The sequence below is a fragment of the Notolepis coatsorum genome, assembly GCF_963971535.1.
Source record: "Notolepis coatsorum genome assembly, chromosome: 19".
Classification (NCBI taxonomy): domain Eukaryota; kingdom Metazoa; phylum Chordata; class Actinopteri; order Aulopiformes; family Paralepididae; genus Notolepis; species Notolepis coatsorum.
The window spans coordinates 16,667,872-16,694,060 of record NC_140183.1 but is presented as its reverse complement, the minus strand read 5'-3'; the positions used below and the strand labels follow the sequence as shown (position 1 = coordinate 16,694,060).

At 50.4% G+C, this 26,189-nt stretch overlaps 1 protein-coding gene across 1 annotated transcript in view; it reads left to right on the top strand.

The window, feature by feature from the left end:
- Positions 1–26,189, top strand: part of pik3r4 (phosphoinositide-3-kinase, regulatory subunit 4) — a 91,847-nt gene that overhangs the window by 28,724 nt on the left and 36,934 nt on the right. Inside the window, 1 exon segment of the mRNA XM_084336896.1 lies at positions 3,658–3,859. Within this exon segment, the coding sequence (XP_084193022.1) occupies positions 3,658–3,859 (202 nt within the window).

Genomic DNA, 26,189 nt, shown 5'->3' with positions numbered 1-26,189 from the left:
TCATTCTTTTGACAGATGTTGCGATTGTGACATGATTCACGGTATTAGAGGGGAATACATAATTTTTTGCACCATTATTTTATCATCTTTGAGAAGAAAAAAAATAAGTGTTAAAAACAATGATGATGCTGTTTTCGCGAGGGTCTGAGCCAAACAAAGGTGTTTCTTGGTTTCCTCATGTCTGTAGGATATGATGTGTAGGCCAGGGTGTCTCTCCAGCACCACACTGCTTCATTCCTCCACGCCACGACGGTGGAACCAACTTCCCACCACAGTCAGGAGGACAGATGAAATACATTTCCAATTTTCTGCTGTCAACTAAATACACACCTCTTCAATCAATATCTGTTTTTTTTCTTTTTTTTACTATTATGTTACTATCCCTATACTACTACCTAGCATGCTAATATGTCTATACTAGTACTATTTACTATGTACTATGCTACTATACCTATACTACTACCTACTATGCTACTCTGTCTATACTACTATGCACTGTGTAACACTAAAGTTCGACACTGTTTGACGAACAATGCCACTTACCCTTAGCTGTCAGAGATGTACCCCTGCCGCTGACTTTGGATAAGAGCGTCAGCAAAATGACGCAATGTAAAATATAAATTTAGAATAGTATTTTGACACACATTTAGCCTTAATTAAATATTGCACCACCGTTTTGATGAATTGTTCAGGCCTATATACACACTTGATCGCTGTAGTACCTTCTCTGGAATCTAGTTTGTACATAAAATGCGCCCTCTGAGGATCCCCTCCTCCTGAAGACTTCCAGACACAGAGACTGCCCCCCCCCCCCCCCCCCCCCTATGAGGTGGTGTCACTTGTCATTTCCATAATGTGTTCCGGCTTGTTGTTGACCGAAGCAGCCAAACTAGCTCCATATGGATAGAACCGCAAGGCAGACAGGCAACCATGTTGTTTTCATTCATCCTTTTTTAATCACACCAGGCCTGAGTAGTAAAACAGCCTCCCCCACATAAGATCTGCCCAGAGCCTAGAGGTTTTTAAATCCTTGCTCAAAACACCTCTTCTCCCTGGCCTTTGACCAGAGCTAGCCTAGCATTTATACATGACGTCCGCTGTCACTCTGGACTTTTTTATCCAATTTTCCTCTCTTTTTTATTGCACTTTGCCCTTGCTTTCTTATATGTACTGTACTCTACCTTTTTTGTAATTTTAGTGTATTTTATTGCATTGTATGTGTTTATTTTTATTTTTTTTATCATGTTGTAAAGCACTTTGGTTTGGCTGTTAGTCATTTGTAAATGTGCTATATAAATAAAACTGACTTGACTTGACTTGACTTGACTAAAAGTAAAGCCATTTGGGGGGGGATTGAAATAATGGTCTCCTCCCTGCAGCTACAAAGGAAAACTTGTTAAATACTTAAAGTATTTATTTAGTATTCGCTGGGCGGCTGTTGAAAAAACATCTAACGCTCACAGCAGCAGAAGTAGCTAACGGTCAGATATTGGAGGGATTAATAAACCACTTTCACTTATCACTTAAATTAATTACACACTTTTAGATGTTGGAGGGATTCATTAAACACTTTCACTTATCACTTAAATTAATTATACACTGTTTCAGATGGTGGGGATGATTAATAAACCACTTTTACTTATCACTTAAGTTAATTATACACTTTCAGATCTTGGAGAGATTAATAAAACACTTTCACTTATCACTTAAATTAATTATACACTTTCAGATGTTTGAGGGATTAATAAACCACTTTCACTTATGATAAATTAATTATACACTGTTTAAGATGGTGGAGGGATTAATAAACCACCTATCACTTCAATTAATTATTACTGTAACATTTGCACTCTGGTTGGATGTCAAACTTATTTCTGTTGTACTTGTGCTGTATAATGACAATACATTTGAATCTAATCTAATTTTGATCAGTCGCAAATAGCTTTCGCATTGCCTGTGGATTCTGTGTGCACACAGTCCTGTGATTGCATGCCCTGCCTTGCATGAGCTGGCGGGGCGTTGCCGTTTATATATGGAAATTCAGGTGTATGAGAACGCACGTTAAATTTTAAGAATCGTTGGCCTTCCTCATTCGGGGGAGTGCAGCTGAGAACACGCTGGCTGTTTAAGAACACATTTTCACATGTTCATGAATCCGACAGGGATCTTTCTTAGATTTGGTTTCATGAAGTTCGTAAGAAGATATTTTGGAAGACACCTAAGAAAATGCTCCATTTTGATGAATTGTTCAGGCCTATATACACACTCGATCTCTGCAGTACCTTCTCTGGAATGAGAGGTGGAGGCTGTAGACTCCCAAGATGTAAGATCTATGGTTGGATGTTGTATTGTACTTGTGCTGTATAATGACAATACATTTGAATTGGATCTCGTCTTGAGATCGCTACCTGTTGAGTGGATCACAACCATATGAACACGATAATCACGAAATGATTATGTGCCCTATATAAAACAGCTTTGGAGGTAGGCATTGCACAATCTCAAGACGAGATCCAATTCAAATGTATTGTCATTATACAGTACAAGTACAATACACCATCCAACCAGAGTGGATAAATGAATTAACGTTACAAAAAAGAAAAGTAACCAAGAGATTTGAACCTGGGCCCATATGATCGACAGGCAGCGCACTAACCCGTTGAGCTAAACGGTCCGTCGTGAACTGCTACTGACTAATCCATCATTTACACTTTTCAAGTGCCAATTGCTCTTGTCGTCCAGTATTGGCATTAATAAATCAGATGTCATGCTAATATGTCATGTTCTACAGTAGGACTACTATGATACCGATTTAAAACAAGTAATTTGAATAATAGAAGCCTACTTTGCTGGAACGATTCATTTAAAATGTATACAGTGCGTGTGTGTGCGCTCGCGCGTTGAGGCTCGCTAAGCCTTTCTCCACGCATTATTTTTACCTCCGCCTGAGTAACGCCCCCGTTGATGACGGACGAGGTGGAATGTTGGTTCTGCTTAAATGGGTGTAAACGTGGCCTGGTTCACCAGAGAGCACCAAGGTTCAGAGGCTCCAGAACGGAGCTGGAGCTTGAACCGGAGCCCTGGTGGTCTGAAAGGGGTAAGAGAGCGGTTCGCATGCAGGCGGGGGCTGATCCGGGAGAAGAGACGTCAGACAAGCAGGGGTCGATACACATGCGGGTTCTCAGACGAGCAGGGTCCTCCTTCCAAAAGCAGATAAACACAGCATGGGGTCAGTGGGTCACACAGACAACAATTTCCTCCTCTTCTCACTTCCTCTCTCGTTCCGTACAGGTTTCGCCTCAGCTATTTAATGATTCTGTCACTCTGTCTCCATTTTCTATGCTGCTTGATTGTGTGGTGATTGCGCTCACCTGTCTCGGGCGTGTCTGGCACAGGTGCGCTTCATCTGTGCTGATGCGCTCCGCTCTGCCTGGAGTCTCTCCGGAACTCCTAATATGGGCATATGCCCCAGTACCTTGGCCGACACATAGCGGCCGTGTATTGCCACGCCCGCCGGTCTGCCACAATGTACATTGCCAACTGTGCTTTTGAAATGCGCTATAGCAGAACATGTTGACTCGTTTGCGTATGTTATGGAGCCGAGGAAAAGCCCACTGGTGGTAAACACTGCCTCCCTGTGTCGTCTCCTCTCTGCAGGGGATGACGGTGGACGAGGAGGACAAGCTTCTGGCGCTGAAGGACTTCATGCTGAAATCCAACAGGGCCAAGGCCAACATGGGGGAGCAGAGCTACCTGGGGGAGGCGGCGCAGACAGGGGTCATCGACCTGGCTAACCTGGGCATCACAGGGCGCCAGGTGGACCTGGTTAAACCCAAGGCAGAGGCTGAAGACAAGAGAGGTAAACCGGTTCGTTTTCTTTCTTTCTTTCTTTCTTTCTTTCTTTCTTTCTTTCTTTCTTTCTTTCTTTCTTTCTTTCTTTCTTTCTTTCTTTCTTTCTTTCTTTCTTTCTTTCTTTCTTTCTTTCTTTCTTTCTTTCTTTCTTTCTTTCTTTCTTTCTTTCTTTCTTTCTTTCTTTCTTTCTTTCTTTCTTTCTTTCTTTCTTTCTTTCTTTTTATTTTCTTCTTTCTTTATTTTTTCTCTTTCTTTATTTCTTCACTTTGTTTATTTTTTCTTCCTTCCTTCCTTCCTTCCTTCCTTCCTTCCTTCCTTCCTTCCTTCCTTCCTTCCTTCCTTCCTTCCTTCCTTCCTTTCTTTCTTTCTTTCTTTCTTTCTTTCTTTCTTTCTTTCTTTCTTTCTTTCTTTCTTTCTTTCTTTCTTTCTTTCTTTCTTTCTTCACTAATTCCTTCCTTCCTTCCTTCCTTCCTTTTAAATGCCCCACAAAGTGATTTTAACCTGTGATGTTGCTGGTAGGACATGTTGTTCCTTCAGGGAGCTAGTAAGATGAAGCCAGGAACAATCTAGGTGACAGACGGGACACAAGATGCTGGCAGGACTGTGAGATGAAGTGTTCTCTCCTCAATGTGTTTAAAAGTTCACACACCTTCTACCCCAGGTTCCCAGAGCAGGCAATATAGGTTTAAAGGGGCACTTCACCCCTTTACTGGAGCCCACTTTTTCTTTGTCTGGAGGGTCACACACACACACACACACACAGACACACAGACACACACACATACTGTACATAACACATGCACATATACTGTACATAACACACACACACACATATGCGTATGTGCCAAACTCAGGCTAGCCCTCCTCCCTGTCCAATAACGGATGTTGTGAGCAGAGTGAGGCCACACCTGTTCCTCTCCTATCCTCTCTTCCCTCTCCTCTCTCCTCTCCTCTCTCCTCTTCTCTTCCCTCTCCTCCTATACTCCTCTCCTCTTCACCCCTCTCCTCTCCTCTCCTCTCCTTTCTCTCCTCTTCTCTCCTCCCTACTCTTCTCTCCTCCTCCACTCACCCCCCTCCCCACTTTGAATAAAGCCGGTAAATTTCCACACAGCGGTAACGACGCAAGGATACCAGTGTTTTCCCATGGTTATAACTCCCCAAATTCAGCCATACCAGTGAGGTTAATAATAGCAGGAACTAATTAGCCCTTAGTAGTTTCACAGAGAAGAACAAAGATGAAAGAGCGGTGACTCTCTTTGATATTTGACAGACAGACGTGATCTGGTGAGTCATTCATGTAATGAAAGATGTGGTTCTAATCAGTGCATCCGTTTCTAATTAGAAGGATTACGTACAGGTTCTCTCTGCTGCGCATGTCCCGCCCTCCACTGTAACTGCCCACCAATCCGATCGCTAGGCTCAGATATAGAGTGCATATACCTTGTGTTAAACAGTAGCTGCAGTTTCAGCTTAGCGGACCCACATACCTACAGCTTAGCTGTGTGGGAGCGAGGTCGAGCTTAATAGTTAAAGGGGCACTTCACCACTTCACCATCCACATACTTGAATCGATTTTGCAAACATTTATTTAGTTTGACAGTTATTGAGAGTAAATGAGTTTGAATATGGCCACCAGTGATGTCATCGGGGACATTGAATCCTTGTGTTGTGTTAATTACAGCTCCATGAAATGATGTAGATGATAAAATAGCAATACCTTCAGGTAGCGACTGCTATCTTATCATTTAAAGGATTCAATGTCCCAGATGACCTCACCGGTGGCCATATTGAAACTCATTTACTATCAATAAACTGTCTCACTAAAGTAATGTGTGCAAAACTGTTCAGAGTTTTTGGATGCGTGTGCAATTATGTGCAAAATAAATCATTGTTTTTTTGGCGAAATGCCCCTTTAAAGATCTGCCTCCGCAGTGGATTATTAGTTTCAGTGGAGTGGCTCAGGGTCACGTGTTCAGATGCCTTTCCATCAGGAATACATGGGGGGAACGCTAAACATATGCATAAACTTAACCCTTTCACTACCACACTATAAGGTTAACCTTTCACTGCCACACTACAGACGGTTAACCGTCTGTAGTGTGGTAGTGAAAGGGTTAACCCCCTGTAGTGTGGTTGTGAAAGGGTTAACCCTTTGCCATGTGGCAGTGAAAGGGTTAACCATTTGGTAGTGTGGTAGTGAAAGGGTTAACGCTCCGTGTCGCTCACCCTGTGTCACACAAAAGGCTGCTCGGTGTGTTGGTTGACATAGACCTGCATTAAATGTGACACCGATCTCACTCCGTGCCAAGAGAGAGTAGGGCAGGATCATGGTCCTATGGGTAGGATTTGTCCGGTAAGACTTTGGCAGGTAGATGACGCTAAATACATTTTTACTACTTATCCATTCCAATTCATATACATTAGGACCATGTCTTTTTTTCCTCATCTGAAGAAACTTGAGAAGTTTGAATGGCTTTTCTAAATGAAGTGTGTAAAACTGCCCGTTTTATTTCGAAATATTGGAAACGGAGATAAACTAGACTCTTTATTTTGACATTGGTGGACGACGCCATGACAGAAAGTGTAACCAGTGCCGGAAAGATTGTGGGAAATGTAGTAAACCGGCATGGGAAATGTAGGAAATTATTACCGGTGGTACACTCGACTATGAAACCTCAAACGACTGTGGACATGCCGCGCAGAGTCCGGTCCGCTCACAGTACGCCCGACTCTGTGGGAGCCTTTGATCCGCTCGCCAAGATACCCTAGCCTGGTGTATCAGAAGCCTGTCCTGTGTTTGGTGGTCCACATAACAAGCAGTATGAAGTGGTTGCTGCTTACGCCAAATTGTTATTTTAACTTTAAACAAATGACAGGAAAGGGGAAAACAGTGCCATGAGTAGCGTTTAAAATGATTACAGGGCTGTTCTATGATTCTGGAAATGAGAGCAACACTCCTAGAAGAATCGAACAGCCTCCTTCAGATTCCTCTAGGAGTGTTGCTCTAATTTACAGAATATATTTGCCTCTAAAGTATAGTACACATAAAGCTTTGATAAAAAATCTTGAGAATTTATTTGATTGGGCGACAGGGGTCACAGTGGATCAGGAGGTAGAGCCGTCGTCTGGTAATCGGAAGGTCGGAAGGTCACCGCTCCATCCCGGGCAGCGTGTTGAAGTGTCCTTGAGCAAGACAGGTTGGCACCTTGCATGGTTGCCTCCACCGTCGGTATGTGAATGGGTGAATGTGAGGAACAAAATTGTAAAGCGCTTTGGATAAAAGCGTTATATATATGCACCATTTACCATTTATTTACCATTTGATTGTGTTGCCAGTTGATTTTAGAATCTACGCCCCTGGTTACATCAACTGGCCTTGCGTCCCGCTCTGCCTACTGAGATAACCCCTTATCTCCATGCACCTAGCATGCACGAGAAACAAAAACAAATGCACCCACTTGCACGTGACCACGCCACTCCCATGTGCCCTATATTACACCGGAAGTGGTCACGCCTTCGTTTCCAACACGGAAGCAGCTAGATGCACTTCAGAACTGGAGATTGTTATGAAGCAGATGGTGAAATTACACAATGTTGGGAATTTGCCAGAAGTTCGCCAGCCCCCGGAACCTTCTCGGCACATCCTGACAGCACGACTGCCCTATCCTGTGTTTTCCTCGTCTCGTGACAGCGGACCGAGGGACGTCGCGCGACGGTTAGCAGTCGAGCTAAGTCGCGCACAGGTAGGGCCTCAAAATACACATTTCCAGCGTATTGATTTGTATGGGTGCTAAAAGTGTTACCATCCATGTAAAAACAATACATGCAAAATATTTTTGCAATACGAGGTGATTTAGATGTGCAACGGTACATCAGTACATGCTGTCCTCTCCCAACATGGCCTGCTGTTAGTGTCTGTGTGTGTGTGTGTGTGTGTGTGTGTGTGTGTGTGTGTGAGTTGCAACATTGTTTCATCTCGCACCTGGTCCTGCAATTTTTGGGGGGATGGGCGGGATGGGCCTATAAATAGCTTTACCTGTGTGGCTCTGCATCAGAGTTTACTCAATTCCCCCAACTCCACCATCACCCACCACATGATCCAGCTCTCCAACTATATCTCCAGCTATCCAGTTCTCACAAGATGGCGTCGCCGCCCTTAGGCTCCGCCAGAGCAGCCGCAGCCTGGTCTTTGGTCTGGGCCCCAGCATAACCAATGCAGATGCCATCATCACTGGTGCCAAACTGCCAAGTGGTCGCCAGATCTTGCGGTGCATGCTGTACAACTGCGACACGCAACTGCATGCCAAGCGGCCAGGTTTGACCGGAGCCTTGTCACGGTTCCATGCGGCTAAGGACGTTTTGGAGCAGGTGCAGCCATTTTATGGAAAGGCCAATATTCCAATGGTGAGTGATCGTCGAGCATGCGTCAAGATAGTAGCGCTTGTCGATGCTAGCAACAAGCTGCGGCAAATTCCAAAGGCCAGGCGCTCCAGTGAGGCTACAGCTCGACTGGTGGACGCAATGGAGCACAAGCTGGATGCCACATTCCCGCTGTGGTCTCCAAATGCAGAGGAGCTGATCTGTGATCCAGAGGACATTGCTTTCCTGGCCAGCATGAAGGGCGACAGAGTGGCCACATTTGGAGCATTGGATGCCAATCTGCAATCCAAGTTGAAGCGGCGACAGGAGCGTGAAGCAGCGCAGCAGGCATGCTTTACCAAGGAGCAGCAGGAGATGACTGCGAGGTCCAGCATGGCGGTGGTGTTGGAAAGCGAAAGTGATGAAGACAGCAATGCAGATGAAACAGCTGCTCCACCGGCTGAGAACACACCCACCCGTGAGCGTAAGAAGACTGGCACCACAGCCTTTATTCCATCAGACATTCTCAGCCGGCCGAGTCTTGTGTCACTGGCTACACGGTTGAAGATCACACCAATGCAGCAGGCTGCCTTCACGCGCGGTCTGATCGAGGAATCCGGTGGCAATTCGGCAATGGTCTCCACATCCTACGCAACAGCAGACCGAGCGCGCCGCCACGTGTTGCAGGCCATCAGTGAGGACCAGCAAGAACAGTGGACACCACCTCCCATGTGCACCTTGCACTGGGACAGCAAGTTGACGCCAATGCTCAACAATGTGCGCCAGTTGGAGGAGCGTCTGACAGTGGTGATCGGTGATCGGAGACGCGGAGCGGCTCAAACTGCTTGGTGTGCCAGCATACATGAAGGGGACTGATGAGGCATGTGGAACGATCATTGCCCGGCTGACATGCAAGCTGCTGCAGGACTGGTGCTGCACCGATCAGGTTGTCAACATGGCATTTGACACCACCGCGTCAAACACTGGCCATCTCACGGCAGCCTGCATTGCCATCCAGCTCTCACTGGGTCGACCACTGCTCTGGTCCGGGTGCCGGCACCACATCGGCGAGGTGCTCCTCAGCCACATCTTCACTGACCTCAAGGTGGAGACGTCACGCTCGCCAGAGGTTACATTGTTTACATGTCTGCGCGACAACTGGAACCTGTTGCCACACAAGGACAGCGGCCCATTGGCCCGCTACATTCCTGGCGATGCCGAAACACCGTTCCTGGGCAAGTTGCGTGCTGAACTAATTGTGTGCGCTGCAGGAGTGCTCGACTACAAGCGAGGCGACTATCGCGAGTTCGTGCAGCTATGTCTTGTGTATCTGAGTGCAGACAGTGCAGAGCACACTCCAGTTAACTTCCAACGACCGGGAGCACTGCACAAGGCGCGGTGGATGGCTAAGCTGCTCTACACTCTCAAGCTGGCCTTGATGGAGCAGCACATTGCCTTGCTTCCTCAGGGGACCATCACTACGCAGCAGCAGGTGCTGAAGATTCTGGCGTTTGCCAACTTCATCACGCACATCTACGCAACGTGGTGGTTGACCTGCGACACGGCCGTAGATGCGGCATGGAATGACCTTACACTCTACCACAACCTGTACGCATACAAGTCTGTTGACGAGGGCATCGCAGCATCAGCGATTAAGGCGCTGAAGCGGCACCTATGGTACCTGTCAGGCGAGATGCTGCCCCTGGCACTCTTCAGCACCAAGGTGCCAGTTGGCGAGCGGCGCGCACTTGCAGATGCTATATTGGAGCACAAGCCGGCTGATATATCCATGCAAGCCCCACAGCTCCGCTTTGGCACTGGCTTCGGCAAGCCAAAGTTTCCAACCCTCTCGCCGACCACCAGCTTGGCTGACCTCGCCAACCCAGACTGCTGGTTCGGCATGCACCTGCTGCACATCGATCCCGCGTTTCTTTCACTGGATGTAGAGGATTGGGTTACCAGTACAGCATTTCAGATGGGTGCAGTGAATGTACGTGCCATCAATGTTGTGAATGACTGTGCCGAGCGTGGCGTCAAACTGACGTCAGACTTTGTGGCAGCAGCCAGGAGCGAGGAGCACCTGCAGAATGTGCTACAGGCAGTTGAGCATGACCGCTGAACACAGCCAAATCTTCGCTGCTGCAAGCGCAAGCTGGACCAGGTCTAGGACTCTAGGATGCTTGAGACATGTTTGAAAGACTATTTCAATGTTGTTATCAAACATTTTGTTCTTAAATGTTAGGGTTAATAAATGTTGTTCTCAAAAACTATTTCTTGCCGTTTTTGAAATTGCCTTGTCATGTTATCTAGTAAAACGCCCAAAAATGCCAATTTTCATATATTTCACATGCTGTGTGGTACCTCTAAATCTCAACGAATCTTTCCCAAACTTTGCACAAATCATTTTTATGTTTGTCCGAACAGAATGCAACCCCACACAGATTGATATGTTGAGATTAAATTTTTGCATTGCAATTTGATGCACCCTAGCCTGCGCTAAGCAGGCATTGGTAATGGCATGCCGCATGTGTGATACTGCTTGTTGTCTCGTGAGATGACGAGTGATGTATTTGCGCAGGGGGCGGGATATTTGGGAAAACATGGTCGTCATGACTCTTTTGGATGTTTTTCCAGGTATCCTAGCGCGCAGCTAATGCTAATGCTACAATGTTGGGGCGCCGTTCCCCATGTACCCCGCCGAGGGCTGTCTTTACTGTCTTCCCTCCTCTTAACCATTCATGCTGACGGTCAATCGGTGTCTAATGTTGGGGGTTTAGCGGAGGCTTAGGGGGCTTTCCCACTCACTGCTCTGTGTCGAATCAGAGCCGGCTCGCATCAGAAAAGGGTGTGTCTGTCTGAGTGAGAACACTGTCCCCCGTCCCCGCCCCCCGCTGATTCGTCCCCGGGGGCGCTGAACCTGGACCGCTGAAATAGGTGGTCTCAGGTGCGCGCTGAGTGGGGGCGGTTAGGCCTGGCAGTTTTGTTTGCCATTGCTATGTCTATACATTGTTCAATGCATTTATTTCTATAGACCAGTGGTGCCCAACCAGTCGGCCGTGGTCGACCAGTAGATCAATGACATGCAATATAATTGCCACAAGCGATGGGATAATGTTAGCTTCTGAACAGGCTAGCTAACTAGCGTTTAGCCGTTAGCCATTGCTGTATACTATACTTTCTTGTTCGAATGCATTTATTTCTATTAGACCAGTGGTGCCCAACCAGTCGGCCGTGGTCGACCAGTAGATCGTTAAAACGCTCAAAAGCGGACTCTACAACACCATCCATTCGTGATAAAATGGGGTGGGTTATTATTGACAAGGCTTGACAACAGAGGTTCAAATATAACTTCATATTTATTGGCAATTTGTTCATTTTATATCAACATCCAGAGTCCGCAGTCGTGTTAAGACATTCCCGTTTACATTACATTTTCGGTCGACCAGTAGATCAATGACATTCAATATAATCGATGCAAGCAATGTTACTAGTATGTTGCATGTAGTAACGTTAGCGTTAGCCGTTAGCTTAGCGTTATTGTTAACCCTGCAAAACGATCAAAAGCGGCAAAAGCAAAAGTTCGGCACGGAACTCGGAATGAGGACGGCACGGAGCTGATTTCGACCCCGATGTTGAGTGAGAAAGCCCCCTTAGTTACCCTTTACATGGGTGGATGGGCTGACGAGGGCTCAGGGCAGGTGTGCTTTTTGTGAATCTATGGATTGAAAATGGGGGTCCCTGATGTAGACAGGACTAGCGTTTTCTCTGGTCTGCATCCCCTTAACAATTGTGTGTATTGGGCTAGCCCATTCTGCAATATGTTAATAGAGTTTTCGTTGGTCAGCAGCCACCACTGGTGTTCCGTGCTTAGTGAAGCAGGTGGCATCAGTCCTTTGCCCTGACATGGTGGAACGGTGTCCCGCCCGGCCGACACCATGAGGCGAGTCGGCCCGGCAGGTGGCTGGTGGGCTGATGAAGCCTATACCGCCGCGGTACAGAATTTAGCAGCGACTGGCAACATTGCTCAATTGGCTGTTTTTCTGTCAAAAATGGTGTCGGGTGGTGGGGCCTTAGGGCCAGCCGACGTCAACCATCACGCGAGGTTTTGAGGTTATTCAGCTTTTGACCTAGCCACAAGCTATAACCGCAGGGAGGGCTAGGATACTGTCAATGGTTGTTCACAGGCATCTTTGGTTGGAGCAATCTCCCCTTGAGGAGGGGAGGGGTCTCCTCCTCAGGGCTCCCCTCTCCGTGGGTGGACCTTGGTCTGTCCACGGAGGCGCGGGCGGTATTTGTCCTGGGCTCCACGCGCAGCCAGAGGTGAGGGCACGGCCTCGCCAGCGGCCATGTTTCCCCCGCCTGAGATACCCTGGACACAAAGAAGACAGGTGATCACAAGGCCGACAGCCTCGGCGGCCCGAGGGATCGGCTATATTAGATGGGCACGCCCTAAAAAACCGTTGCCATCTAGCTGTGTCTAGCACGCTCTCCGGTTACTCCCCGCAACACTACGGGACACAGGGCTCTGATTTGTTCCCTTTGGCTGCGGGCCGCGTTCTTCCAGTGAAGCACAAGCGGCCCCACATTTCGCTTCTCATGGAGACGGGCTGACACCCAGTTGCTAGCTAGGCCTGGGTCTGTCTATGAAAATGCTGTGCTGTCAAGCGGCTCCCACACCACACGTCCTGCGTCTGTGTTTGGTGAGCCTGGTGTTGTATCTGTCGACGGAGCAGGGTTCCCTGTATCTAAAAAAAATTGTCAGAGGGGGAACTCTAGGCCCAGGAGGTTGCAGCGTGGGTTCCCCCCAGCCCCGCCCTCGCCAGGCCAGGTATTACGTTAGTGCCTCCCCCGTCTGGACTTCCGATCCCATGGTGGTCAGCAGGCACGCGTAATTTGGGTGGTAGTAATATCGAAAGGTTATGTAGATAACCTAGTTATATTAGTATTGGCTGAACGTCCCGCTCTGAGCCTTACGAGATACTCTGTGATACATATTGTATCTCCCACGAATAAAAAACACATGCACCCCACCTGTATGGGGCCCCGCCCCTAATGGTGGCCATCACCCATATAACCATGACTCTGGTCATGAAACACCCTTCCTCGCCAAAAACCCGTCCCAGGAAAAGATCCCTCAAGAGGGAACTCAGGGCGCGCAGAGCGGGACGCTCAGCCAATACTAATATAACTAGGTTATCTACATAACCTTTCGTTATATTTCGTATTTGCATCGCGTCCCGCTCTGAGCCTTACGAGATAATGGGGAAGAGCGGGCGCGAGACCCGACAGATGTACCCCCTGAGGACCCGTAAGCCCACATCAAGGGGTGCGGGGAGCCCTGTCACCCCATCCTTCCTAATGAAGGGGGGGCGCAGTCAACTCCACCTGAATGCGAACAAGAGAGAGCTAGAACCCCTTGAACACACCGTACAGGCGGAACCACGTGTGACCCAACACACTGTGGCCCATACCCACACACTCCTGCTACCCGACCAAAGGACGGGAAGCAGGAAAGGCCACAGACCCCAGAACCGCCTGGGAGACAGAACCCCCGGTCATGTCCATGAGGTAAAACCTTACAAAGGAGCCCGGGGAGGACCATGAAGCTGCAGCACAGATGGCCTCCACCGAGGCCCCACCCAGGAGAGCGGCAGAGGCAGCCACCCCACGAGTGGAGTCCGCCCTGACGCCCCCAGGGGGATCCTGCCCAGCCAGAGTGTAGCAGAGGGCAACACCCTCGCACAACCAATGGGACAGACGCTGCTCCGACAGTGCCTTACCAGCACGAGCCCCACCGTAACAGACAAAAAGCTGGTCGGTAACCCTGAAATCCTGAGTACGGCTGAGGTAAATCCCCAAGCACGGACTGGACATGACAGGTGAAGGCCCGCATCTAACTCACTAGTGTGAGGAGGAGGACGAAACGCCTGAACCACAATATCCCGGGAGCGGAAGGAACTCCGGATATTCTCAGGCACGAAAGCAGGATCAGGTCGCAGAGTGACACCGCAATCGGTCCGAAAAGACAGGCACTCTGGACGTACCGAGAGAGCACAGAGCTCACCTACGCGTTTAGCGGAAGTGACAGCCAGAAAAAACGCGGTCCTGAAGGACAGCTGTCCCAACGGCGCCCGCTCGAGCGGCTCCAACGGGGCCAAGGACAACCGACCGAGGACCAATTGAAGATCCCAAGTCGGAGCCAAGGAGCGTTGCACCGGCTTAACGCGTCGAGCGCCAAGCAGGAAACGCTTCACAAGAGGGTGGCTGAACAAGACATCCCCTCAAACCCCTCATGATAGGAGGATATAGCTGCTGCATATACCCTCACCGTCGAAGCCGACAGTCTATCAAGGAGAGACTGGAGGTAACTAAGGACAGCATCCAGGGGGCAGGAGACTGAGTCCCGGCCCCCCACCTTACACCACACTTGGAACATACGTCATCTGCCCGCGTAAGCGCGACAGTGGAGGGAGCATGCGCATTCCAGATGGTAACACCATCAGGATCAAGAACCTGCGCCCCTCAACGTACCCGTCCCAACAACTGACCTAACAGATGTATGGGGAAGAATCCCTGGCGGCACGGCATCGGTCCCAGACCCGCCTGGCCATGTCCAGACGCAATCCTCACCCGTCAGGATGAGGGCCGCCCCGCGACAGTACACCTGCACCCACATTCTCCCTGCCGGGGATGTGGGGAGCCCTCAGGCCGCGCAGATGGAGGACGCCCATAGCCAGCCGCCCGCCGCCTGGTGCAGACAGGGGGAGCGTACTCCTCCCTGTCTGTCGATACACGACACTGACGTCGTAACGTCCGTCCTGATCAACACCATTTGTGGACCAGAAGGACCGCTTTCAACACCAACACATTGAACGTAGCGCAGACCGGGCAGCATGGTTTGCCAGCTGCCCCCTACTGCGTTGGCCCGACGCATCACCAGCGAGGGAGGCGTCGGTGAAAACGCGACATGAGACAGCGGCGTAACCGTCCTAGGACGGAACCTCCCGAGCGTGTTGACAACACGCTCTGAAATGGATGCCCATAGCCCTCCAACCGTTGACTGGGAAGAGGAATACTCTACATCCAGTCTACAGCAACCCCAGGCTGGTAGAGACCTGCCTGGTATGAGACCTGACGATCCACCTTGACCGCGAAGGACCAGAACGTCATCAGGGCAGAACACTCCGTAACCCCGGACGACGCAAAGGCCCCAGTGCGGCCTCCACGCACTTGGTGAAGATGCGGGGAGCCAGAGAAAACCGAACGGCAGCCTCTGGTACTCATACGCTAACCCTGCAAAGGAAGCGTAGGTAAGCCCTAGGATGGAAGATCGGGGATGCGCATACGCATCCTACAGGTCTATGGAGGAGAACCAGACCCCCACCTGACAGTGTTCAACAGGTAGGAGACGATCCAAAAAATGCTGAACCTTCCCATGGGACAGGTCCAGCCTGGGTCTTACACCCCTCCCTCCCGACTTCTCGGGCTGAGAACACCGGGAGGAGAACGCCACGACGATGGCTTGCTTCGTCCACAGAGATTGGATCTCGTCGACCAGAGCTGTCCCTGCTGGAAACCCCGACAACAGGGTCTGTACCAAACCTGAAAACGGGTGGGGTTGTGTAAACACAAGTCCCCGCCTCACCGTTCTCTCCATCTACCTCGACATATGGTACTGCCGTAGTCATATGTGACGACACTCCCAACGCACCCGCCGTCACGTGGCGCAGGTCCGCCAGGAACTGTAGATAGTTGGCCCGGTCCCCCCGCTGTGCATAGACAACCCCGGAACCGTGCGAGGAGCGCGTTCCGTGTCGGAACACCTGACCCTGACACACCCACGAGGCAATCGCACCCAAGGGGGAACCCCGACAGAAAGGGCCGATCTGATACAGGGGGCTTCCGATGAAAAAAGCCCCCCCACTGAACACCCCTCCAGAACATGCTGAAGGAGTTGTTCTGCAGCCGGACATGCAAGGTGTAAGGCCCCCATGGGTTCCTACACACCGTAGCCCTGCAGTGATATTACTACCACCCCAAACCATGTGAGCTGCGACCACTTGCCAATATTTCAGGAGTGGGAGGCACCAACATGATACCTGGCCTGGCGAAGGCGAGGCCGGGGAAGCCCGCACTGTGTGCCTCAAAAGGTTTCGAGCCCCCCTGCTGACAACACTTAAGTTGACAGACGTAACACCAGGCTCAACCAACACAGTTCAAGGTGTGGGAGCCGCTTGACAGCACAACATTCTCACGGACAGACCCAGGCTCAGCCATCAACTGGGTGTCAGCCCCTGTCCCCATGAGAAGCGAAAAGTGGGGCCGCCCGCGCATCAACGAAGGCACGCGGCCCGCAGCCAAAGGAAACAATCAGAGCCCACTTCTCCCGCTGGTGTTGGGGAAGGGAGTGATCGGAGAGCGGGCTGCTCGCGGCAGGACGGTGACGGCTTGTTTGTTCAAGCCGAACCCATCCTACATGGCCGATCCCTCGGCCGCCAAGGCTGTCGGCCTTGTGGACACCTGTCGAATCAACGCCCAGGATACCTCTGGCGGGGGAAAAACATGGCCGCCTGTCGAGGGCCCCGTCATCGCCGCTGACGAGGCCGTGCTCTCTCTTCTTCTGGCTGCGCGGTGTGAGGCGGTGTAGGGCCTAGGACAATACCGCCCGCGCTCCAGCAGAAGACCAAAATCCCCTGCGGAGAGGGGAACCCTGAGCGGTTATAGCTTGCGGCTGGGTCAAAGCTAATAACGTCAACAACCTCGCGCGATGTGTCGACGTCGGCTGGCCCTCAAGGCCCCTCCACCAGACACCATTTCTTTAATAGAAAAAACACCAATTCGAACACAGTTCTAATCGTTGCCAATTCCATACCGTGGCGGTACAAGCCTTAACAGCCCACCAGCCACTCGCCAGGCCGACCCACCCATGGTGTCGGCCGGGCGGGGCATTGTTTCAATATATCAAAAACAAAGGACTGACGTTAACATGGAGCACCAGTGGTGATTGCAAACAGCACCCTCCACTGTGGTGTGCACCATGAAAGGGTTAAATGAATAAAAGAGCTAAACCACAAAAACTGTAGAATGAGCAAACCCATACACACAAAGTTTAAGGGGAGACGGACCAGACCCGTCTTCATTCAAAATATTCACAACAGAACACCAGCCCTAGTTTAGCCCATTTACCAAAAAAGGTAAACAAAGCCCCCCCCCGCACTACTCCCCCAGTATACCGATTGACCGTCAGTATGAATGGTTTGAGAGGAGAGAAAGCTGTAGCAAGACCGACCTTCTCATAGCAGAGTGACAAAACGAAACAATAGCCCCCTACACAGGGCCGCCCCAGGAGATGGGGGGCCTCGCGTCTAAAAACGCACAGGGCCTCACATTTCTCCCAGGCGGCCCTGCCCTTATACTACTGCAGCCTAACGCCAGGCAATGTGGGACCCAAGACAACAATTGCCTGTGCACAGACACGCAACATGTTTATCATGTCGGCTGGACCCATAGCCCCACTACCCGACGCCAACCCAGATGGGAACACCGTTCAACAAACCCCGCCGGAACACAAGGTAAAATACCTGGCTAGGAACCTAGCCACGACCTACCCCGTTGTCAACCCATTTACCCGAAAAAGGTAAATAGAACTCAAAAACCCCACAACAGCTACCGACTGACCTTCATTGATGAACCGGGCAAGAGGCGGGAGAGTGACAACATCTCACGGCGGAGACATTAAAACAGCATAGCAATTAGCAGTAGTAATAGCATGCGGCAGTAGCGATAGCATGTAGCATAGCTTCAGATGTTTTAGCAGCACGCCCAAGACAGCTTGGAAACCGTTCCCTGCAGAGAACGTTCACCAAACCATCCTGCCCCCGGCGCCAACACACAACATGGTTGTGTTAACAAAACAAACCAGCATTACTAACACTAATACCCATGCCTGAAGACACAGGGCCTACCTGAGTACAAGCTGGCCCGACAGCCAGCCTTGTACAGCTGAACCTCGATGTGCAGTCATCAAACGAGGAACATCAACACAGGCCCGTCGTGTCGCCGAAAACATGCATCGAAGATGCCAGGGGCCAGCAACCTCCGGTAAGCTTCCAACATTATTAATCTTCCTTAATCTTTTCATTCCGCTAGACTCGTATGGTGCACGCATCCAATACGCTGGGACGAAAACAGAGGAAGGGTGTTTCATGACCAGAGTCATGGTTATATGGGTGGTGGCCACCATTAGGGGCGGGGCCCCATACAGGTGGGGTGCATGTGTTTTTTATTCGTGGGAGATACAATATGTATCACAGAGTATCTCGTAAGGCTCAGAGCGGGACGCGATGCAAATACGAAATATAACACTACAGGGCTACGGTGTGTAGAGACCCACCCTATCGGGCAGTGTGAGGACCACACACCACGCTGAGAGACGCTACTCTGCTCACTGGTCAGCCTGCCTGAGATGCATCCTATTGGCTGTGTGCTGGAGCGGATATGAGTCACGACACCACGGATTTTCAAAATAAGAGTATCATAATGACCTTAATGTTGCTAGCTTTCGGAGCCTAGTTATTATAGCTGGAGCTGCGCGTGGGCATAAATGAGACCCGCTATAGGATTTTCAAAATAAGACTGTTGTCATTCTATATTTTTAAAGAACATTGCCAGGCATCTCGCGGAACCCCTGACAGCTCTCCGCGGAACCCCTGTGTGCCGCGGAACCCCTGTTGAGAACCGCTGCTCTACATGGTTCAGTGTGTTCTGACTGTACTCTACATGGTTCAGTGTGTTCTCTGACTGTACTCTACATGGTTCAGTGTGTTCCCTGACTGTACTCTACATGGTTCAGTGTGTTCCCTGACTGTACTCTACATGGTTCAGTGTGTTCCCTGACTGTACTCTACATGGTTCAGTGTTGTGCATGACATTTAGCTGACGCATGGGATGTGCACATCTGTTTTTACTTTCCAACAAACCCTTGTTTCTTAGGAAGTTGTAGCTCTTGTCCAGAAATAGAAACGTACATAACACAGATAATATCTATGTGGTTATGTTTCACATTTTCAGATTACCCCCCCCCCCCCCCCCCTCTTTTTGCTTTGTTTCACAGACTTCATCGCCCAAACATCTGGTATATTTTTTGTGAGATTTAGCTTGAAGTGGTGTGCATGTTTCCTGTAAAAATAACAACAATACTTTCCATCTGGTTCCTGCTTTACCCTTCATAAAATATATCATATATCCTCTGATGGTTCAGACACATTACTCTCCTTTCCTTTCTTTCACATCACACTTAACAGTATTTATGTTTTAAACAGATGAAGGGTGTGTCTTGTCAAAACCTTTCTTTACGTTTTTGATATTTGTGTGAATATGTCATCTAAATTATTTTGGGTTTTTTGTTGATTTGATTAACACAGATCACTTAAACACCTGCCCCATTACCAACACATTACAACTAAGCTAATCTTCTTCTTCTCCTTCTCCATCTTCTCTTTCTCCTTCTTTTTCTCCTCCACCTTCTTTTTTTTCTTCTCCTTCTGCTTCTTCTCCTTCTCATCCTTCTCATTCTCCATCTTCTTCTCCTCATTCTTCTTCTCTTTATCATTGTCATTATTCTCCTTCTTCTTCTTCTTCTTCTTCTCCTCATCCTGTTTCTTCCTCTCCTTCTTCTTCCTTCTCCGCTAATGTTAACGGTTGCATCATTTACAGCCGGTCTGTTACCTTCACATGGACACGTCCTGCTGGAGTGTTGGATCACTGGTGACGTAGTTTGATAGTTGACGTGTTTACCTTCCTCCCGTCTAGTTTTACATCCCATACTGTAGCTGATGAAGCATAATGGTGCATCTGTGGTTTTGACATGTGTGTCAAAGAGTGTTTGCCCTGGCTGTCAACTGGACTTAATGACCTTACAGTCCCTGCCATGTGCTGTATTGTACACAGCACAGCATTGCTTTGTGCTGATTAGGGCATCGATATTCAATACTTGTGTGGTGTCGTTCGAATTGCTTCAGTATTATCGAGTATTGAAAGAAATTAAGTATATTTTTTTCTCTTCCTGTTTTCGCTCGTGACTTTTCACCTAGATCCCTGATTCACTCAATCCCCACGTTGGGTATCATTGGAAAGCCACACATTGGTTACATTCAATAATTTTTTAGATCGCCAAATGATTGACTGAGCTAGAGCCTCGGGAGTCGCAGTTGGTATTCGAAAATTTAAAGTCTGCCGTGTACTTTGGCGCACACCTCACATATTGGCATGTAATTCGAGAACCGCTGAACGGATTTTGTCGCCTGAAAACGGCAATCAACAGGCAACAAGTAGGACTTTAATTCAATATATATATTGTATATATATATAAAAATATGCACACCCGAGCCGCTAGAGGTCGCCAAAGTGGCGTGTTTCGCCGGTGGGCAAATATAATATTTAGGGTTGCTCGATATTGGCTTTTTTACCTATACCGATATTGTCCAACTCTTCATTTCCGATACTGATATCAACCGATACCGATATATGCAGGGTTTCCCCCCCCAAAAAACGGAATAATTTCAGGTAATTAACATTACTTATTACATGGCGTTTTCACATTCGCCGAAATGCTTGCTTGTGATTGGTCAATAGCGCGCGTCAGAGGTCCGATATTACCCGATAACGGACCTCTGTGGAACAATAATGACCGCTGTGCGCAGCTGTTCGCAATCAAGCCCACTGACATCAGTGCAATCAGACACTGCCGGCTGCTGGGGAAGCTGCCAGCGATGACAGGGCGGAGCAACGAGCGGAGCCAGAACCAGTGTTGCGAGTCGATGTAAAATGAATTAGGTATATTGTTAGTAAGTTAGCCATGTAATAAGCGGGATAATGTATAGCTATACTCGATCATTGTCACAAAATAATTGACCTTCACTGACGTTTAAAACACCTCGCTGAGGCGGCTCGGTATTTTAAACTCTGTGTCGGTCAATTATTTTGCGACAATGACCTCGTAGCTATACATTATCCCTTACATATCTCTTGTTGTGGAATTAACAACATTATGCATACTTTTGACCAGTGATGCAGTGGTGGTCCCACTCGGTCCCAGCAGTTTTTTCTGAGCAGAAGTACGCGCACAGGTTTGGCCTCCATTGCGTTAAGAGGTTAACCCTTTCACTACCACACTACAGAAGGTTATATTTCGTATTTGCATCGCGTCCCGCTCTGAGCCTTACGAGATACTCCTATCTCCTGTGATACCTAATGTATCTCCCACGAATAAAAAACACATGCACCCCACCTGTATGGGGCCCCGCCCCTTATGGTGGCACCGCCCATATAACCATGACTCTGGTCATGAAACACCCTTCCTCTATTTTCGTCCCAGCGTATTGGATGCGTGCACCATACGAGCTAGCGGAATGAAAAGATTAAGGAAGATTAATAATGTTGGAAGCTTACCGGAGGTTGCTGGCCCCTGGCATCTTCGACGCATGTTTTCGGCGACACGACGGGCCTGTGTTGATGTTCCTCGTTTGATGACTGCACATCGAGGTTCAGCTGTACAAGGCTGGCTGTCGGGCCAGCTTGTACTCAGGTAGGCCCTGTGTCTTCAGGCATGGGTATTAGTGTTAGTAATGCTGGTTTGTTTTGTTAACACAACCATGTTGTGTGTTGGCGCTGGGGGCAGGATGGTTTGGTGAACGTTCTCTGCAGGGAACGGTTTCCAAGCTGTCTTGGGCGTGCTGCTAAAACATCTAAAGCTATGCTACATGCTATCGCTACTGCCGCATGCTATCACTACTGCTAATTGCTATGCTGTTTTAATGTCTCCGCCGTGAGATGTTGTCACTCTCCCGCCTCTTGCCCGGTTCATCAATGAAGGTCAGTCGGTAGCTGTTGTGGGGTTTTTGAGTTCTATTTACCTTTTTCGGGTGAATGGGTTGACAACGGGGTAGGTCGTGGCTAGGTTCCTAGCCAGGTATTTTACCTTGTGTTCCGGCGGGGTTTGTTGAACGGTGTTCCCATCTGGGTTGGCGTCGGGTAGTGGGGCTATGGGTCCAGCCGACATGATAAACATGTTGCGTGTCTGTGCACAGGCAATTGTTGTCTTGGGTCCCACATTGCCTGGCGTTAGGCTGCAGTAGTATAAGGGCAGGGCCGCCTGGGAGAAATGTGAGGCCCTGTGCGTTTTTAGACGCGAGGCCCCCCATCTCCTGGGGCGGCCCTGTGTAGGGGGCTATTGTTTCGTTTTGTCACTCTGCTATGAGAAGGTCTGTCTTGCTACAGCTTTCTCTCCTCTCAAACCATTCATACTGACGGTCAATCGGTATACTGGGGGAGTAGTGCGGGGGGGGGCTTTGTTTACCTTTTTTGGTAAATGGGCTAAACTAGGGCTGGTGTTCTGTTGTGAATATTTTGAATGAAGACGGGTCTGGTCCGTCTCCCCTTAACTTTGTGTGTATGGGTTTGCTCATTCTACAGTTTTTGTGGTTAGCTCTTTTATTCATTTAACCTTTTCATGGTGCACACCACAGTGGTGGGTGCTGTTTGCAATCACCACTGGTGCTCCATGTTAACGTCAGTCCTTTGTTTTTGATATATTGAAACAATGCCCCGCCCGGCCGACACCTTGGGTGGGTCGGCCTGGCGAGTGGCTGGTGGGCTGTTAAGGCTTGTACCGCCACGGTATGGAATTGGCAACGATTAGAACTGTGTTCGAATTGGTGTTTTTTCTATTAAAAAAAATGGTGTCTGGTGGAGGGGCCTTGAGGGCCAGCCGACGTCGACACATCGCGCGAGGTTGTTGACGTTATTAGCTTTGACCCAGCCGCAAGCTATAACCGCTCAGGGTTCCCCTCTCCGCAGGGGATTTTGGTCTTCTGCTGGAGCGCGGGCGGTATTGTCCTAGGCCCTACACCGCCTCACACCGCGCAGCCAGAAGAAGAGAGAGCACGGCCTCGTCAGCGGCGATGACGGGGCCCTCGACAGGCGGCCATGTTTTTCCCCCGCCAGAGGTATCCTGGGCGTTGATTCGACAGGTGTCCACAAGGCCGACAGCCTTGGCGGCCGAGGGATCGGCCATGTAGGATGGGTTCGGCTTGAACAAACAAGCCGTCACCGTCCTGCCGCGAGCAGCCCGCTCTCCGATCACTCCCTTCCCCAACACCAGCGGAAGAAGTGGGCTCTGATTGTTTCCTTTGGCTGCGGGCCGCGTGCCTTCGTTGATGCGCGGGCGGCCCCCCCTTTTCGCTTCTCATGGGGACAGGGGCTGACACCCAGATGGCTGAGCCTGGGTCTGTCCGTGAGAATGTTGTGCTGTCAAGCGGCTCCCACACCTTGAACTGTGTTGGTTGAGCCTGGTGTTACGTCTGTCAACTTAAGTGTTGTCAGCAGGGGGGCTCGAAACCTTTTGAGGCACACAGTGCGGGCTTCCCCGGCCTCGCCTTCGCCAGGCCAGGTATCATGTTGGTGCCTCCCACTCCTGAAATATTGGCAAGTGGTCGCAGCTCACATGGTTTGGGGTGGTAGTAATATCACTGCAGGGCTACGGTGTGTAGGAACCCATGGGGGCCTTACACCTTGCATGTCCGGCTGCAGAACAACTCCTTCAGCATGTTCTGGAGGGGTGTTCAGTGGGGGGGCTTTTTTGATCGGAAGCCCCCCGTATCAGACAGGCCCTTTCTGTCGGGGTTCCCCCTTGGGTGCGATTGCCTCGTGGGTGGTGTCAGGGTCAGGTGTTCCGACACGGAACGCGCTCCTCGCACGGTTCCAGGGTTGTCTTCGCACAGCGGGGGGGACCGGGCCAACTATCTACAGTTCCTGGCGGACCTGCGCCACGTGACGGCGGGTGCGTTGGGAGTGTCGTCACATATGACTACGGCAGTACCATATGTCGAGGTAGATGGAGAGAATGGTGAGGCGGGGACTTGTGTTTACACAACCCCACCCGTTTTCAGGTTTGGTACAGACCCTGTTGTCGGGGTCTCCAGCAGGGACAGCTCTGGTCGACGAGATCCAATCTCTGTGGACGAAGCAAGCCATCGTCGTGGCGTTCTCCTCCCGGTGTTCTCTGCCCGAGAAGTCGGGAGGGAGGGGTGTAAGACCCAGGCTGGACCTGTCCCATGGGAAGGTTCAGCATTTTTTTTTTTTTTTTGGATCGTCTCCTACCTGTTGAACACTGTCAGGTGGGGGTCTGGTTCTCCTCCATAGACCTGTAGGATGCGTATGCGCATCCCCGATCTTCCATCCTAGGGCTTACCTACGCTTCCTTTGCAGGGTTAGCGTATGAGTACCAGAGGCTGCCGTTCGGTTTTCTCTGGCTCCCCGCATCTTCACCAAGTGCGTGGAGGCCGCACTGGGGCCTCTGCGTCATCCGGGGTTACGGAGTGTTCTGCCCTGATGACGTTCTGGTCCTTCGCGGTCAAGGTGGATCGTCAGGTCTCGTACCAGGCAGGTCTCTACCAGCCTGGGGTTGCTGTAGACTGGATGTAGAGTATTCCTCTTCCCAGTCAACGGTTGGAGGGCTATGGGCATCCATCTCAGAGCGTGTTGTCAACACGCTCGGGAGGTTCCGTCCTAGGACGGTTACGGCGCTGTCTCGTGTCGCGTTTTCACCGACGCCTCCCTCGCTGGTGATGCGTCGGGCCAACGCAGTAGGGGGCAGCTGGCAAACCATGCTGCCCGGTCTGCGCTACGTTCAATGTGTTGGTGTTGAAAGCGGTCCTTCTGGTCCACAAATGGTGTTGATCAGGACGGACGATACGACGTCAGTGTCGTGTATCGACAGACAGGGAGGAGTACGCTCCCCCTGTCTGCACCAGGCGGCGGGCGGCTGGCTATGGGCGTCCTCCATCTGCGCGGCCTAAGGGCTCCCCACATCCCCGGCAGGGAGAATGTGGGTGCAGGTGTACTGTCGCGGGGCGGCCCTCATCCTGACGGGTGAGGATTGCCTCTGGACATGGCCAGGCAGGTCTGGGACCGATGCCGTGCCGCCAGGGATTCTTCCCCATACATCTGTTAGGTCAGTTGTTGGGACGGGTACGTTGAGGGGCGCAGGTTCTTGATCCTGATGGTGTTACCATCTGGAATGCGCATGCTCCCTCCACTGTCGCGCTTACGCGGGCAGATGACGTATGTTCCAAGTGTGGTGTAAGGCGGGGGGCCGGGACTCAGTCTCCTGCCCCCTGGATGCTGTCCTTAGTTACCTCCAGTCTCTCCTTGATAGACTGTCGGCTTCGACGGTGAGGGTATATGCAGCAGCTATATCCTCCTATCATGAGGGGTTTGAGGGGATGTCTTGTTCAGCCACCCTCTTGTGAAGCGTTTCCTGCTTGGCGCTCGGCGCGTTAAGCCGGTGCAACGCTCCTTGGCTCCGACTTGGGATCTTCAATTGGTCCTCGGTCGGTTGTCCTTGGCCCCGTTTGAGCCGCTCGAGCAGGCGCCGTTGGGACAGCTGTCCTTCAGGACCGCGTTCCTTCTGGCTGTCACTTCCGCTAAACGCGTAGGTGAGCTCTGTGCTCTCTCGGTACGTCCAGAGTGCCTATCTTTTCGGACCGTTTGCGGTGTCACTCTGCGACCTAATCCTGCTTTCGTGCCTAAGAATATCCGGAGTTCCTTCCGCTCCCGGGATATTGTGGTTCAGGCGTTTCGTCCTCCTCCTCACACTAGTGAGTTAGATGCGGGCCTTCACCTGTCATGTCCAGTCCGTGCTTGGGGATTTACCTCAGCCGTACTCAGGATTTCAGGGTTACCGACCAGCTTTTTGTCTGTTACGGTGGGGCTCGTGCTGGTAAGGCACTGTCGGAGCAGCGCCTGTCCCATTGGTTGTGCGAGGGTGTTACCCTCTGCTACACGTTGGCTGGGCAGGATCCCCCTGGGGGCGTCAGGGCGCACTCCACTCGTGGGGTGGCTGCCTCTGCCGCTCTCCTGGGTGGGGCCTCGGTGGAGGCCATCTGTGCTGCAGCTTCATGGTCCTCCCCGGGCTCCTT